The 17737-nt window shown below is 41.2% G+C and overlaps 1 protein-coding gene across 13 annotated transcripts in view; it reads left to right on the forward strand.

The window, feature by feature from the left end:
• ptprsa (protein tyrosine phosphatase receptor type Sa) overlaps window positions 1-17737 on the forward strand; it is a 233913-nt gene that overhangs the window by 191897 nt on the left and 24279 nt on the right. For 8 of the 13 annotated variants that reach the window (XM_055018735.1, XM_055018732.1, XM_055018740.1 and 5 more), the window contains 8 exons: window positions 66-316; window positions 604-691; window positions 1633-1845; window positions 2743-2906; window positions 4825-4940; window positions 9137-9184; window positions 13031-13128; window positions 16326-16449. In XM_055018735.1, the coding sequence (XP_054874710.1) occupies window positions 66-316; window positions 604-691; window positions 1633-1845; window positions 2743-2906; window positions 4825-4940; window positions 9137-9184; window positions 13031-13128; window positions 16326-16449 (1102 nt within the window). The remainder of the gene's footprint in view (window positions 1-65; window positions 317-603; window positions 692-1632; window positions 1846-2742; window positions 2907-4824; window positions 4941-9136; window positions 9185-13030; window positions 13129-16325; window positions 16450-17737) is intronic. The other 5 variants (XM_055018752.1, XM_055018768.1, XM_055018765.1 and 2 more) reach the window with 1 other exon arrangement.

Genomic DNA, 17737 nt, shown 5'->3' on the forward strand with positions numbered 1-17737 from the left:
CTACTGATCAGCTACCCCACTTGCCAACAACCACTTCAATTTCTGAATTATCTGTTGAACTCTAGGTTGAGTATAACCGCCAGAAGATGGATGTGGACGCCAGACAGATGAGGGTGCTCATCACTGGGCTCAGGCACAACACCACCTATGAGTTCAGAGTGACCTGCCAAGAGAGCATGGATGGTGGGCCAAGACACCGTGTGGTGGCCAGAACTGCACCACTCATACTGGTCAAGAAACCCAAGCTGGACATCTATGCTGAGCCAGACAACATTTTCACCATGTCTTTCCCTCAAGTCGATAGCAAAGATGTCAAGTGAGTATCGTGTGCTAAAAGATGTTCCCTGTGAGCCCTGTCTGATTTATCTTTAAGTGTTCGGGTAATGGTAATGGGTTGAGGTCTTAAAGTGTCTGGTATATGCTTTTGTAGAACGTTTCAATGCATTATCGGCCTCATGGAGGTTTTTTTCATCTAAATTTGCATACAATATATCAAATAATGGTTCCTCTTTTAGTTTTTTTTTTTGTTGTTGGTTGGGTGTTTTATTTATTTTTAATTTTTTTGGTAACTTTTTGCAATTTACTTTGGTCCTGTGTTTCCAGGAACTTTTATGTGGTAGTGGTGCCGCTTAAGAGGACACCAGGAACAGTTAAAAACTTGAAGAACCCTGACGAAATGGACATGGAAGAGGTAAGGTCATTTAAAAACCAAGAGAGATGTGGGCTTCATCCACCACACAAAACAAAATGGTTGGAGTACTGCATCACGCAAAATGAAGCATACAGTATGTATGTAAATAACTGTCTCTTCTCTGTACTAAATCCCTGTGTTTTCAGGGAGGGATTCCACAGTTAGTGTTACCAGTGGTTGCATATGCTAACTGTACTGTGCACACCACCAGGAATGGGCAAACACAACACAGACATAAGTACATATCCGCTATGCTAATTTATCCCCCCTAAGCATGCAGAAGAGAGAATTACACAGTCTTCTCCCACTCTTCCCATAGCTCGGGGTCACCTTGAGCGCGAGATCAACAGCAACCATCCCTATTGGATTCGGGATTACACACATTCCCTCTGCTTGGTGCCCGCCTCTGTCTGCAGTTTGAACTGAATGAGAGCGCTTGGATGTTGAGGGGGGGAGTTGGAGCCTGGTTACATGGAATATTGCCAGACAGTTAGCAGCGTCTTCAGCAGTCACACCTACAGTTTGTTTTCCTTGATCACAGGCAGTTAACTGAAAGATTTTAGGCCCCCATACAGAAAAGTCACTCACTGTAGACCCAACAACAAACTTACATCAATCTAATAATGTGTAATTCTGTCAAATTTTAATTTTCTGTCAGTGATGTGTTGTTCCCCAGTCGTTTTACTGATAAAACCATATAGATATATTCGTATCGTTTATACTGAAGTTTGCATTATTGATAACAAATTATTTTGTGCGCATTTGATCAAAAACCCTGTGCCTCTGTTTGACTTATTTTAAATTCAGTCTTCAGAAGCACTGCAAATTTTGAACAAACCATTGACAGCATCAAAAGTCAATTGATTTAGTCCTGATGTTTTGCAAGGATGCAAAGAGGAACATTAAAAAAATCTAAACCAATGCGCTTTTATATCAATCAGTTGTTGCGGGAGGTGACCCCAAAGCGCCGTTCACGCCGTCAGCTGGCTCAGCTGGACCAGAGCAAGCCCTACATCATAGCCTGCTTCAGGCGTCTGCCCTCCAGCTTCACGGTGGGATCAGACCACAGCCACAGCATCTGCGAGAACAAGCCTCTCGAACCTGGCCAGGAGTACGTCTTCTTCCTGCTGGCGGAGCTCAATGCCACTGCTGGGGTGAGTTACTAGTTCAGCTCAGTTGAACTCAATTCAGTGGACTTCCTTTTAGTCAATTTCAGTTTGTCGCAGTGGACTTATTAATTCACTTCTAGTAATTTAACACTATGAACCTCAATCAGTTTCTGGGCATTTTCTTGCACCCGTCACATTTTTACTCACTGCGGGCTCATTTTTTACTGCACTATAAAGTCCTACACCTCTGTGGAAACAGAACAACCATGGCTAGATGGAAAGACAACCCAAACATGTGTTTTATGCAGTATAACAAAATCATAATGACATAAATCACAAAAAGAAGAAAAAAATCAATTTGAATTTCTTTGTTGATATTTTTTATTTTTTGAAAAAAAATGTAAAAGAAGCTGGAGTTAACATATGCAGTATGTTTCCAAGTCCACACAGGGATTGCACATAATGGATAAAAAATGTTGTCTCTACATAGTCTAGATGTTTTACTACTTGTAATTTGTTCCCATACTTGTCTCATATCTGAACTTTGTAAACACAGCCTGCAGCTCAGTCCAGTGTGGCAGAAAAGTAAATGTTGATCACAGCTTAGTCATAAATTATTTTTTTTGTTGTTGTTTTCAAAATCTGGTTAGAACCAAGTGTTCATTTTTTTAATTTTAAAATTAGACAAGCAGAATAAAATGATTTTGATAAAATGCCAATTTAAAAATTACATTTGAGTTTCTGGCTTTGATAAAGGTGTAATTTATGTCTTTTTTAATTGTGATTTTAAAGATAATGCGCCTTTGATTCGTGTTCATTCCAGTCTAACACTGTATCTACAGCAAGTTCACTGGACTTTTCGACACTTCCTGCATTTATCACGCTATAACCTGGACTGTGCCTCATGCACAATGCTCACTTCTGGTTGATTTTTCTGCTCAGAAAATGTTTGCAACCAGCCCCTATACCGACACAGTGATGACCAAAGAGCTACTAGTGGACCCTCTGCCAGTGGAACCCGGTGATGGACTCATATGGGTGGTGGGCCCTGTCCTGGCTGTGGTCTTCATCATCTGCATCGTGATCGCCATTCTCTTGTATAAAAAGTGAGTTGGCTTGGGAATTGTAGTTTCTGTGGTGATTGCTTTGCACATTTAGACTTTACAGTTGAAAAATAACACTGTCCAACCTCAAATGATAGAAAATAACTGAGTTTACAATACACTGATATTTTGTATGAGTAAAAAAGTTACTGCCATTAGCTTATCATTATGGTGAAGGGAACTGAACCCGTCGCTGTGCACTCAGCCACAGGCGCACACAAGCTCTAACTATAATCCATGCTCTTTATGAATTAGAGTAAATTTGCTGTAGATTGAGCAGGTTCTCCTTATTAAGCAACACACAAGGAAGATTTTCTTGTCATTTGATGTTGAACCATTTACTTGTGGTGTAACTGCAGAATTAGGTTATGTGGAAATAATTGCATGTTAGGGAGCATGTTGAAAGATGGGCTTATTTTATATTCATAGCAGCATGATATTCAAACACCCAACAGTATTGTTGCATGTAAAAAAAGAAAGAGGTTTTCTTGTGGGAAAAAAAAAGATGGTTGTGGGAAGTGAGTTGGTTGGAGAAAGAAGAGAGGAGGAGATTCTACGAGATGGTGCTCGACAAGTGGACTCGAAGTACAAGAGATTTAAAAAGATTTACATCTCATATAATGCCTATTAATTCTCAAAAGAATAGTATGCAAAGGTATTATTTCAGTGGTGTCCAAGCTAGTTATAGTTGTAATCATTTAAATTTTTGCTGTTGACAGTCTTGCTGTAGTGGGTTTTATTTTATAGGAGGTTTCTTTGAAGTTTAATGATCCTTAGAGGAGCAGCAGCTCTCTTCCCGCGACAAGTCTAGATTAATTTATTACGCTTCAGCATCCTTTGGAGCATACATATACAGTCAATATTTCACCTTTCTTTTACTGTTAGCTGTAGCTATTAATCTCAGTGACTTCAAGTCCAGGCGGAACATTGGTATACGAGTAGGTCACCCTAAATACCAGGGACGATCCCTGAATTATCTAAAGGGACCCGCTGGTGTGAGCAACACAAGTACAGCTTGCTACTGTCAGATGATCCCTGACTGCCTGACCTTGCCTTACCTCCGTCTTGGTGCTTAGGGAGAGTAACATCTCTCCTTGGATCTCTCTCTTTTTTCTCTCTTCTCTTTCTCTCCGCCTCACTCTCCCATCTCCCCACCTTCATCTCTCCCTGGTGAATAGTGTTTCCCGGGTCTGCCCTTGGCCCTGACATTCCCCTTTCCCATCTGTATCTGCACCCTCGTGCACACACATACACACACACACACACACACATATAAGCACTCACACAGACGCACACACAGATACAGGCTGGACAAACATATGACATATGTGCTTACTTGCACATTTCATTGAATGCTCGCTCATTCTCACCCACTGACACATGAGCACACACATGCACACACCTCATCCAAATGCTGATGAGCTTTATCTCGCATTTTTTTTTTTGCGAGCCCAGCAGCGACCCCTGTGAATTTAAAACTGCTCTCTATTGATTGATCTCTCTTCTTGCCTCCCCCTTTCCTTTTCTCCTTGTGTGTTGTGTTTTCACCATCTTTATATATTTATTTGGCTCCTATTGCTTTCTCTGGAAACAGCAAACCTGACAGGTAAGGCTTAGTCTTACTTAGATTGAATGAATTTTACAAGAGAAGACAAAATAGCGTGCCTCAGCAAAAAAAACAAACAAAAAAATGGCAATGCCTTTAATTAGTGAAGGTGAAGGAGGATATTATATGCTTGATATGTGCTCTCAGCTTCTCAGTTCTTTCACTCTTAGCTTTCTTGACCTGCTGAGCTATGAGCTATTAGTGAGAATGGTAATGATTTTGCTGGATCAAGAGCTTCACTAAAAGTTAATCTGTTGTTTTTTGATGTTGTATGTCTTCCCCTCTTTTGTACTATATGTTTGTCTTACTCTCCAGTCGCAAGAGAAAAGAGTCGGAGCCACGCACCAAATGTCTCCTGAACAATGCAGACATCACACCCCATCACCCTACAGACCCTGTGGAGATGAGACGCATCAACTTCCAAACTCCAGGTACAGGAAAGACAACATCAACACTGAGAATCACAACAATGTAACCGTAAAACTGAGTAACATAATTCATGTAAGTTTATATAGGTTATATGTTTTACTGGGAATGAGAGCAATGTTTCTGTAGAAGGCAATTCTTAGAAGATACATAAACCAAAGAACATATTTTTGCAGGAACTTCATTTTTGGAACCTACTGGGATGGAAAGCAAATTTCAAAAACTGGCAAAGGATGTTAATTAACAGCCACCCAGTTATGAATATACAGTCATTGGCTACATATCTTGTATTACTTTGGGCAAATGAAGACAAACACCTGCAGAAGACTGTCCTTATTGAAACAAAATTATGAATATTCTTCTTCTGAATATTCTTATTCACTCTTGTAAAACAGAACATAAATGTGCACTTTTGTGCTTTTATATAAATTCCATGATTTGTCCACAGCCACAGAGATTAACTGTTTAAAATGATGCAATTTAAAGTTATATAAGTGCTGTGATGTCCATGGAGTGCCCCCTATATCATCTGTTTGACATTATGTGCCTTCATAACTTCCCTCAGGCCATATTTCTATGTTTGCCACATCCCCATGTAACAATTAACCATTGATGAGTAACAAATAGAAAGCAATTCTTTTGTTCGACTGGAAACAAATCCTGTTTTGTTCCATTTTTTCTCTTATTTTTCTTCTTCTTTTCATCTGAACTAAAGTCTGGTGTTAGCAACCGGACACATTCGATTCTGCAAGCTTTCTGTAAGGCTTCTCCAGCTAAACTTTGCCTGCCATCTTCCTCTTGCCTCCCTTTCGGACTCATTTTCTGTCGGTCTGTCTTTCTGTTACTGAGCCTCCTGCGATTTGGCAACAGTGGCATCTACGGTTTGTTTTCTTTGGTCTGAGTTCTAGTGGAATCAAATTTTACTTTTTTGTGTTTCTTGTACTGTCCTTGATTAAATTACATTTCCACTGTCCAAATACAAGCCAAGTTTTGTAAACGCGGCTTGTTAAAACTCCTGTGGATTTGCAAGCAGCATGTCTGTTGGCCGGTTTTGGAAACACGAATCTTGATCTGATGTGATTGTAATCCTAGCAGTTACATTGAACTAAGCTTTATGAATATATTCTACACTTTCTGGTGTAGCGTCATATCACAAAAGATTGTCAGATTGTCTTCTCTCCTCCAACAGTTTGACATTAGACAACGACCTGCATTTTGAGGAATTTTTGCTGTAGTTCAAATGGCATTGTTTTTACTTGCCCAAGCAAACTGCAAAAAAAGAAGAAAATTCTCAAGAGGTGGAATAAACACACCCAGTCTTGTTTCCGCTCTTTTTCTTTTCCTTTTTTTTCTGCCTCCTGCCTTTCGGTCTCCTATCCTAGTTGTCTTTCAGCCATCCATCTGTCATCCACGGCTGGTCTCTGCTTCATCAAAAGGCTCAGATTTTTTCAAAATAGAGCATTTCTCTTCAGCTTCTTTGGGAGCCCAGGCACGCTGCCTTGAGTTTGGGTCTTTGGAAGAAAGAAAAAAAAAAGAAAAAACAGACTCCTTTACATCAGAGAGGAGAGATGCGAGAATGAAAGGAGATACAAATCCACTTATACACAGAAATGTGGGAGTTCATTTTACTGTCCTCCTCTTTATCTAGCTCGGTATTCAGAGCCCTATCAGCAGTTCTATAATGACGGTCTCACAATGGCCATTCTTGCTATTTGTCCCTGTTACTTCCAATGCTTTTCATCGTGCCCTCAACTGTCCCTCTCACTTCCTTAAATAATAGAAAGTCTAGTTACAATCTCTGACCGCCTTTTACGTAACGTTCACCAATACATGCTGAGATCTCTCTGTATATACGACAAGCGTTTCCATTCAACAGCCCCGCAGTTGTTCCGCAGAACTGGGTGCTGTCGTTATCTCCGCACCCGGAGAATTTAATTTGAATGGACGTTTTAGCCCAATTAACTGGGCCGGTGAGCATTTATGAACATCCCCATCAGCTAATAGCGACCATTGTTCAAATGAGCATACTCCCAGTGCAGTTATCCAAGGCCTCTGCAGTCCAACAGAGCATATGCCGCATCGGCAATGTGTGCTCAGTGACCCCTAGTGCCGAGGAACGTAAAATATGTTTTTGATTAGGCTTCCAATAAGAAACATGTTTGAGAGACAGAGTGTGCACATCTTGTGTGTGTCTGTAAGTGTGTGCATTTGTGCTTTAAAGCCTGTAGGTGATGTGGCAGCCTCACAATGACATCCCATAATTCCTCGGGGTGCAGTGTCTCGTTTTTTCATTATCTTCATTGGTGCCTAGGGTTTAATTGGCAAATGGGGCCAAAGTAATGAAGCAGCACAAGTCAGTGGATATCTACTGTCTATCTCCAACCAAGCCATCCCTTTTTTGCTGTAAGTGCTTAGTTCTGGGTTTTTTTGTCTTTATTATTGATTTTTTTCCCTTTTTAAATTTTTTTTTTCCTATATTTCCTTCTATTGCAGTTAAAAAGCTGGTGCACTGTTTCATTACAAGGACTCCAACCAGCAAGCAATAAATAAATAAATAGAAAAAATGTATCAGTATATTCTCACATGATCAGTTTAATAATATGAATTCACATCATTACCATTGAGGCAAAAAATAGAAAAAAAACCCTCCTGCAAATTAGAGAACGTGTAATTTGGGTTTACCTCTCAACAACTCTCTGATATATTTTCTTTTTATTCTGTTTCCAGCCCCGTTTCCTTTTATTTTTACCCATCAATTCAGCATCACATATAGCGCTTTACACCCCCATAACTGTCAAAAAAGTGACTTCCATGATGAAGCATGTACGAATCAAACGTTTTCTTACAGACAGCGTCACACACTTGCAAATCCCACGGACAGCAGCCAGTCACTTGCGCATATCAACAGCCTACTTGTTTCTCCAGATTACAGCACCGACGGTAACAGCCGTGTCCTCCCTCTCACGCCGCTCCGTGGAAACACACAACACACACTTACACTTAAACATAATCAGACGTGCCTGTACCTCCTTCCTGCTGTGATGAATGACGTTTGCAGACAGTGGATCAGAGCACCACCCGCCAGCTTTAATTAGTCATTGTCACAAATCAATTAGGGAGAGGGGGATGTTCAATGTCTTCATCTCTCTGCACTCGTTTGGCGCCATCGGCATGGCATCCTTTCCTTTAAAACGCTTGTGAAAGGTAAACCCACCAAAACTCATTTCTGCAAGTTGGATTTTGCAGAATTAAATTGTCTGAATTTGTTCGATCAAACTTGCCTTCTTTGGATAATGTGGTCCCTTCTTATCACTAAGAAATCCTATTGTTTCTATTTCAGTTTCCAGCTTATGTAAAATCTTTTTGCCTTCGTTTGATAGGCAGGTGGGCCACATAACATCAAACTGCATCTCTTAGCCACATGTCCACTTAACATTGTCGCAGATGGCTCCTTTCTGCTTGAGCAGTTGGGGAGACCTGAGTCTACCCGGATGTAACGTCAGCTGGCTGTGGACTTTCTCTTCTGGAGCAGATAAGATTTCCAGCCGTCACCACACTCCTCAGAGCTCTGACTCCCCATCAGCTCCGGCTCCACAGCTGTCAGCCAAGAATGCAGTCACTTTTCCACACCTTTCACTCCCGATGCCTCAGCATCCAGCCGTAGACAAAGGAAGCCTTTCAGAGTTAGTTTTCACCAGCAAGCATAAGCTGTTTTTTCCCCTTCTCTGTCGCTTTCTCAGTCCTCTCAATCGGTCCTGTGGAAGCTTAGAGATAGCAAATCAATTTTCTTATCCCTGATCTATATGACTGTTGATGTGGGGCTTGGCTAGAAGGGGATTTCTGAGCAGCAGAAGCAGAAACTGACCCCCATGGCCAACTAGTCTGCCACCGTGGAGGACGGTGACTGGTTTTTGGTAGCAAGGGAAATTCTGATTAGATTTCAACATGAAAATACTTCATAATGTCTGTGCAGCGTGGAAACTATCGCCCAGGCCACTCTATTAAAGGCCCAAGTTTACTCAGGGTAAACTGTTGGTAAAGCAAAAAGAAACTGCAAGAAAAAGAATGTAATATTGCTTTTGTGTGTTACTTCATGGGCTTTTTATCATTTTGCACATCTTATATTTTTGTTTACTTAGCCTTTTCTGTTGCATTATAGCCTTTTGAAACCCTTTTCCCTTATGTTTACTGTTCTTTACAGATTCTGGTCTAAGCAGTCCTCAGAGCGAAGCTGATTTTGACTATGAAAGTTAGTCTGTATGCTTTTAGAATTTGCGTACCAGCTCCCTTTATGTATTTTTTTTTTTTGGTTTTGTTTTGGCGTCTTTGAGCACCGCTTGCCTCAATTTACAAATACATAATTTGCATTTGTTTGTTTATTTTCACATGACGCGGCAAAATTTCAAGCACTAATTTTCTGTTAATTTTCTGGTTTTCATACACTGGGCTGATTTTTTTTTCCTTTAATTGGATGTCAGTCACAATATTCACTTGGGCTGTTGGCTGTGCATTAATCCACCTTGCATAAATAACCTATGCGATCACATCTGCAGATGGATAGATAATTCAGAGATGCTTTTTTTTCCGACGAGTACAGTCTGTGTTATTCCTATCTCTCGTCCTCCCCTTCCTCACTTCCTTGTTGTTGTTCTCCCTTCTCCTTCCTCCTTCACCACTTCTGCTCCATTTCCATTCTGAGCCAACGGGGTCTTTTCTGTGCTTGGGGATAACGAGCAGAATTAATTAAAGTGGTGGCAAACAATGGCTCGACATTTGATCACCCCCTCTCCCTGCTCACTGAGAAAGAATCATCCGAGAAAAAAGCTGAGTTTCTGGTTTTCCTCCCCCCACCCTTTTATTTTCTTTGCTTACCCACAGACAGACATCTCCCCTTTTATATGGAAATACGCAACATAGTGAATAGGCTTTTGAAAAGACTAGTTTGGCTTATGAAAAGGAATCATTATATTTCTTCGGCGCATCGACTGCGGATCGGGAGATTGGAAATGTGTAATTAGACGCTAGCTTGTTTTTTTGTGTTCACTGATCACTGTTGATTGCAGTGAAAAAAGTGAGGCGTCTGTACATGGATAGGAAAGAAAAAAGAAAAACTGTGGGAAAGGGGGGTTCGAGCTTTTGGAGTTGGGGTAGGGAAGAACAACAATTTGTCCTTGGTTGACTTTGCTCAGCTATGGGTCACGGAAAAGCCTAGTTTAGAAACTAAATCTGTTCTTGAATAAACATTGCAATGTGCCTTGAGTGTATAAATGACAAAATGAATAAGAGAACGAATCAGGTGTAGTCGGATCATTTATCTTGAGAACAAAACAAATGGGTGATTTTGGGAGACGTAGTTTAATTTAGCTGTGAGGCTCTTACATGTAAATATGACAATATTTTCTATTAGTGATATGCGAACTGGTGCAAGCAGAAATTCTGGATTTAATCCTCTTATAGTTTTTTTTGTTATAAAAAAAATTCTGAAAGCATTCTACCAAAGTTTGATGGAATAAACAAAAAGTGGTATGTCTAACCTTGAGCCTATCTCCTGCCATCCTGCATCATGCTTTATTTGGATCGCTTTATAAACACAGTATGATGCATCTCTCCAACCACAGCAGCCACATACATGCAGGCAGTAATGTGGGCAGTAAACACAGACTGAAAGCAACTGATGGAGTTTGTGTATGTCTGCAGCTCACGCACACTTCCAAGTACACACAGAGACACATACACGGTAAACTACACAACCACAAATACACAAATCCAGCACAAACATCCTTTGATCTCCCCTCAAACAACCCACTCTTGTTCTCTCAAGGAGAAGTAAGGGCCCCTCATTTGCATATGCTTGACTTATTTCACTCATAGCTTCTGATTCTTCCTTTGAATTTGAGGCAAGTAAATTGACAACCAAATTTAATTTTCAATATTTCCTCTTTTCTGTAATGCCCCTCATAATGAATTCCTGCACCAGATGTGATTAATAACTCTGACTCTCTCTGGAGTCGTGCTGATGCTTTGTTCGCCCATTGAGAAACTCACATATGAATAAACACGCACACTTTTGTCCGAATGCATTAATATAATATGAGCTCTCCCTTTACTGAACAAGCTGTGTTTGAGCTAGTTAGATAGAAGTTCAACATAGGCTTTAAAAATAGCAACTACTCATTGCAATTATCCACTGAGAGAGGCGTGAGTGTTTGTTGCACCACTCTTGCCAAATACTCTGCTAATGCAGTATGTCCATTCATGTCCAGAGGATGTCACAGCTTCCAGTGTCATCTCCATTAGTCTCATATATGCACTGTAATCTTCATGTAATTCAGACTGCCGCATTGTTCTCTCAGTGTAAAATAAATTACCATCACTAATGAAGACTGTCAGCACAGAGAGCCAGGCTCCCCCTCTTTAAGTACAACAAAAGCAACCAAAACACGGTTGACCCCCGTGACATTGGAGGGATATTAGGCATTGTCAGAAAAGGAAAATTAAGGATGGTTAATCTGATTATGTCGATTTGCATGCAAAATTAAGCCCGGGCAACTTTTTGTGAAGAGATGTCAACATTTTGTTGACTTTTGACCTCAATACTCAGAAGGAAAAGAGGCCTCAGACTAAAAATATGAAAGTGTTAAGTACTGCCAGGGACAGAGCCACAATCTATGGCTGCTTCATATTCCATTACATGGCCTCAGCATTATGCCCCTAAATGGATTAGTGACTGGAGTGCACAGCAGTGCTGATAATATTATAGCAGCAGCAACACAATATTCAGTGGATATTGGAGCGAGCCAAAAGAAATAAAAAAATCTCACCATTTCCCCACCCAAGTGAAAAGCTCCTTCTTTCTGCGAATTTCTTGGGATAAAAGGCAGCAGGATTTGGGAGGAGTGCATATTGGACATGCAACGGAGAATGGTTATTTGTGACACAGGAAGGTACGGGGTATTTATCTTAGAGCCAGTGTTCACTGCGTTGAGGGAACTGCCAGATGAAGGAAAAAGGTATCTTGCTTGCTTTGCACTAGCTGGCTGGAATGGAGCAGCTCACTGTGTCACTCAGCATCACTCACACACACTCCTAAACCTCCTTATCCCCTCTCACCTCCCTTCCCATAAGCCCCCAGGTCAGGGCTCGATTCTTGAAGAAACAGCTTTTTATAGAGGCAACAGTAAAAACTGGTCAACAACGCAGCACATGAAGGGCATTACAGATTAAGTCTACAGTAGAAGCAGGCCGATAAGATATGTTCGGCCTGAACACTGTTTCATAAAAAATTATAATTATGTCTTGTATATAAAGGATTATTCATGTATAGCTGGTGAGAAATAACCAAGTCAACTTGAATTGTTAAAATCGTCTTCAGGTAAAACCACCCAAGACTTATTTCCATCACAAAATTGTTGTGGGTTTTTTTTTTTTACCACCAACTAGCGATCCGGTATTGAATTCTTTTTGTTGCTAGCAGCCATGCTGAAAGCAAATGTTACTTTTGATTATCTTCAGTGAGGAGTACAAGGGATTTTGTCAACATGAGCATTGCATTGATTGAAAGACTTAAAAGTGTCTGTGGTGTTCCTTGTCTTTGTTTTCACCATCAACAATGTATATTCTTCATCTTGTATAATTTTAAACTAATTTTCCAAGCCATTAAAATTATTTACACCTCTGAGTGTTTGTGCAGTAATTGGCCACACTAGGCAACTTTTATTTCTGTTGAAGCCTCTATCCCCCAGCATCATGATTATCATAGGAATTAATACTATTTGGTGATTGCTACTAGCTTCGCTTGCAAATCATCAGTCAGCCCTGTTTGACAGATTATTTTTGAGCTCTGACCTGGTCCAGTCAAAAGCCTGTAACATCACCAGTAAGTACATTTTTGCTGTGTGCCATTCACCGTGTTCTGCTCAAGCTTCCTCATCACTAAAACCCAACATCCATTGTTACCCAAGCAAGAAACTCTCACCCATATACAGTGTGTTGTATTGTTTCAAGTTTTGAACCTGAATCCCATCTATTGTGCTGATGAACTTTCCTTCCTTTCTTCCCCACTGTGTGGAATTTCTCTCTATTTTTTGGGGAGCAGGTATGATGAATCATCCTCCCATTCCGATCTCAGAGCTGGCTGAACACACAGAACTTCTCAAGGCCAATGACAACCTCAAACTCTCCCAGGAATATGAGGTGAGTAGGCCAACAGTTCAGAGGTCAAATTTGCCTCAGAATATTGATTTCTGTCCGATTGTGTTTTCATTGGAAAAGGACAAGGAAGGGTGTCTCCTCTGCTACATTGTATGACTAGATTTCTTCTTCTTTTTAAGGGTTTTACTACTGCTTGTTGGCAGTGCTGTAGCTGATGGTACTTGAACAATTATGGAATATTAGTTGCTCTCAGCCGTACATTTCCTCACAAATATTTGCAGCCTCAAAATGGCAAAGCAAGACAATTGTCGTTTTCAATTATATAAAATTTCCCTTGGTGGATTTCTGCAACTCCTGAACTCCCAAATGTAATTTCCTCAAATTCATGGCTAAATGAAAGAATCATTCTGCTCTAATATACAAGATGAACCATTTTTGAGAAAGGAAGTAGGAGCATTTATCCTCAACGAACAAATATGTCTTTTGTGATATCCGCATTGTGTTTGCCTCCTTAGAAAATTAGGTAACTACATTCAGCAGAGGAAAATAGAAATGTTCAGAAGCTGTTCACCATCCATCATCTATACACTGCTTAATCCTCATTAGGGTCACGGCAGGGCTGGAGTCTATCCCAGCTGAGTTAGGGTGAAAGCAGGGGACACCCTGGACAGGTCACCAGTCTATCACAGGGCTACACAGAGAGACAAACAATCACACTAACATTCACACCTACGGACAGTTCAGTTACCAGTTAACCTCAGCATGTTTTTGGACAGTCGGAGGAAGCTAGATTACCCAGAGAAAATCCTGGCATGCAAACTCCATGCAGAAAGAGGGAAGGCCGAGACGTGAACCAGGGATCTTCTAGCTGCAAGGCGGAAGTGCTAACCACCATGCCACTGTGCAGCCCAGCTTTTAACCAGAAAAAAATAAATCTAATTTAAAAAATTAAACGTTGCCCACCTTTGCAGATTGCAGGCTTAGCTACCCCTCACCCTCCTAAACAAAACCGTGATAAATAGCTCAGTAAAAGGATAAATATATAGTTTAAAATTCTTCACACACACCAGTGAACTGAAACTAAATATTTTCTTTCTTTGACAATAGAGATATAGCCGAGCTTTTACGCAGGACTCTGCTAATGTGGGCTTTTTTGGGGGGAGGGGGGGCACTGGCAGTCAGGCTGTAGCACTGTATGTGTGTGTAGAGGGGGTAACTGAGCTGTCTGAGCTCTGAGACTGCACGGTTATAAATGACACCAGAGTTGATTAGAAATCAGGAGCGCTGAATCAGCTCTCGTTTGCATACAAGCAATATCCCCTCCTCGCCCTCCCTAAATCACTGAGCCTGCCGCCTCGCTGCACGCCGGGCTAAGGTAGGAAAATGGGTACACCAGCACAGATTGCCGTCATCATGCCTGCTGGTGGATGTTGGTGGATAATGACTGCTCGTAGCAATCCTGTATTTCTTGGTTATCTATTATTCATAAATCCACATCCGGGCTGTATACCAAATGGACAAGCTTGTTCCGTTCATTGGGGAGAAGAGAGAGAGATGTGGTGCCAAAGTTGACGCTTTGCTACGACTACAACTTCTAATTAGTTGGCTCTGAGAGAGCCTTAAACCAGCCGCTCATCTCCAACTTTTTCCACTCCCTCTCTGTCTGCCTGCCCCTTCACACGAACACCCCCCAGGAAAAATAAATGACCAAATTAAATAGAGAAGTGTAATTTTAATTTTGTTATTTTCTTGATGAATGGCTGCTTGTCCTGGCGACCCGGCTTGCCAAGCGCAGCTCTACGGGGCTTTGACAGATTGGTTTTTAGCCAGGCGGGATGTGAGAGGGGAGGGAAGGGGAAAAAAAATGGAGGGGCGAAGAGGGAGAGAGGAGAGAGATGAGGTGGAGAAGCTCGGTTAATGATGAGAATTCAGTGAGGGGGAGAGAGAGCATGGCATCAAAGCTGGAGAGTGGAGATGAAGAGGAGATAATCTGACGTACAAACGGCAACGAAAAGGCTAACACAGTTTTTACCTGACAGTAGTAACACCACAGAGATTTTATGTCTGCTGTCAGGCAGTTAGGAGCCATCTCCTGCAAACCCCATCTTATCGACAGGAGCCGTCGTTCATTTTCTAACATATCATCATGGATCGTGAGGAGGGAGTGGGAGAGATTCTAGTTTTTACATGAGAAATTTGAGTAACATTTATTCAGTCGGATTTTAAGCGAGTTTTGGAAATAGCTATTCCTCCAAAATCAGCACTGAACTTTCGCCAGACACATTTCCTGAATGTAATTTATGAAAAAAAAACATGATTAAAGTTTGGACTACATGGATGCGGTTTTCAATTTTATATGCGCACCCACACACACACACGCACACACACACACACACACACACACACACACACACACACACACACACACACACACACACACACACACACACACACACACAGCTACACAATCATTTAGAGAAAATGCAGGAGACTTGTTGGAGGACTGTTTAATAGAAAAGAGGGTGTAAACATCAGAGAGGAGGCGGAAGATAAAGAAAGTCTTTGAAGATGTAAAGATGCTGATAAGGAAAACCGGGACAAGTAAAGGGATAGAGAAAGCGACAAGACTAAAACAAAGGGAATCTCTCATTGCTGTAATCATTGCATGCAGATTGCATGTTAGATTAGTTTCCAGCTGGACTTAGCTTTAGCCTCAGTCTCTCTCTCTCTCTCTTTCCGGTTCTAACTGCAAATATCGCTCAAGCCTCCATCCCCACGCCAGCAGAGCGCCAGACGCCTATAAGCAAACAACAAATCGTAATGGAATACTTCATTATCCTGACAAGGGAACAGAATATTTATTGAGAATTCTTGTATTTTAAAGAGGCGGCTGAATTTGTCTTTCACCCAAACGTCTGGCCTCATTCCACACGCCCCCATCTAGGAGGGAGGAGATCTGCCACCTTCATCAATAATGCTATTTGTCATTATGCAGCCGCTACATTAATGATCTTGATAAAGTATCGTGTGCAGCTGCTTTATTTAAACCAGTCAGCAAGCAGGTTTTCGTGATACCCTTTTCTTTTTTCTCTCAGGGCAATCACCCTCTGAATCTCTCTCCCTTCTTTCTCCTCTCTATGATAACATTGAGGTTGTATTGTTATTGCCCAACTCCTCTCATGGCTCCTCTGATTGCTTCTTTATGTGTGCATGTTCTGTCTGTCTCTGCCCCCCGTCAGTCTATTGATCCAGGTCAGCAGTTCACTTGGGAACACTCCAACTTGGAGGTGAACAAGCCCAAAAATCGTTACGCCAACGTCATCGCCTATGACCACTCCCGTGTCATCCTGGCTCCCATCGAGGGTAAAGCTCACCCAGCCTCACACTACACCTTCACCACCTCAGAGATGAGCTCATCTCGCTACAGATTACTCAGCAAATCCTCACATGGTATCAGTTTGAATAATAAGGATTTGTTACCGAATATTTACACTAGATTAGTTAGGAAAAGACAGTGAAGACTAGAACAGCAGTGCACAATAGAATACACTGAATGCAGTCAATACAGAAGAAATCTATATTATTGTACTTTAGAATGAATAAGAAACTGAAGCTAGGTTACTGTTCTGACTCAGAATTTGTACATAATCACCAAAGAATTGAATAGAAGACTGAAAAAGAAAAAGAACCACACGGCTAAGCTGGATTACACAAGTAATGTTTTGAGTCATGAAGCAAAGTAGAATAAAACGTTAAGTGAAACTGCAAGGAGTAATTCGTAGTATGTGAAGTTCAGATTCAGTTCAGCAGTGAATTTCCAGAGCAATAGTAAATTTTGTTGGATATGAAACTTGCTTGACCTGAACTTGGTTCTGAGAAGCCGAGTAGTTTGTGGCAAGTGAATAATTTTGGGATTGAGGCGACGACTTGTTTCAGCTCATATTTGGGCCCGGCACTCACATCTCACACTCAGAGTGACCCAGGACTTAAACCAGTGTTTTCAGTGTCCCATTTGTCTCATCACATCTACCCCTCTCTCCTGACTTCCCTCTAACTGCTCCATAGACACAGTAGTGAGAATTTCAGAGCCAGAAAAACTCTTCCTCTGACTCGTAAATCTCAAGGGACATTGTCAGAGGTAGTCACCCTTCACTGCTGACATTGTTCTGGCTTTGCATCACCAGAAGAGCTCCCATCTCCTCACAGTAATGCCAGAACTCCCTATTCCAGAGTTCTTTTCTTTTGTGTGAGCTAACTGCTCAGACTAGATTTCAACATCTTGCTATAGTCAGGCCAATTTGAGGGTGCGACAACTTGCATAACAAAATTATCCCAGGGGAAAAAAAAAAGCCTCGTCCATAAATACATAAATTAATCAAGTCTGAAATTTCTATTTTACACTGCAGTGATTTTGCTATTAGTCGCAGCAGTAGAACAATTCATGCACGCCACCATTCTCTGTTCACTTAGCTATGACTAAAGCCAAGGCACCACAGTCAAATTGTGCGACGTGATATCCGTTTTAATGACATTTGGCTTTCTTTTTTCTCTATTACTTTCATTCTTTTTGCCTTCTCCCTCTCTCTGTTTCGTGTCTTCCCTCATTCTCGATCTTATTCATCCTCTCCACACTGATTGTTGTCCTCACTGA

The sequence above is a fragment of the Amphiprion ocellaris genome, chromosome 2, assembly GCF_022539595.1.
Source record: "Amphiprion ocellaris isolate individual 3 ecotype Okinawa chromosome 2, ASM2253959v1, whole genome shotgun sequence".
Lineage (NCBI taxonomy): Eukaryota > Metazoa > Chordata > Actinopteri > Pomacentridae > Amphiprion > Amphiprion ocellaris.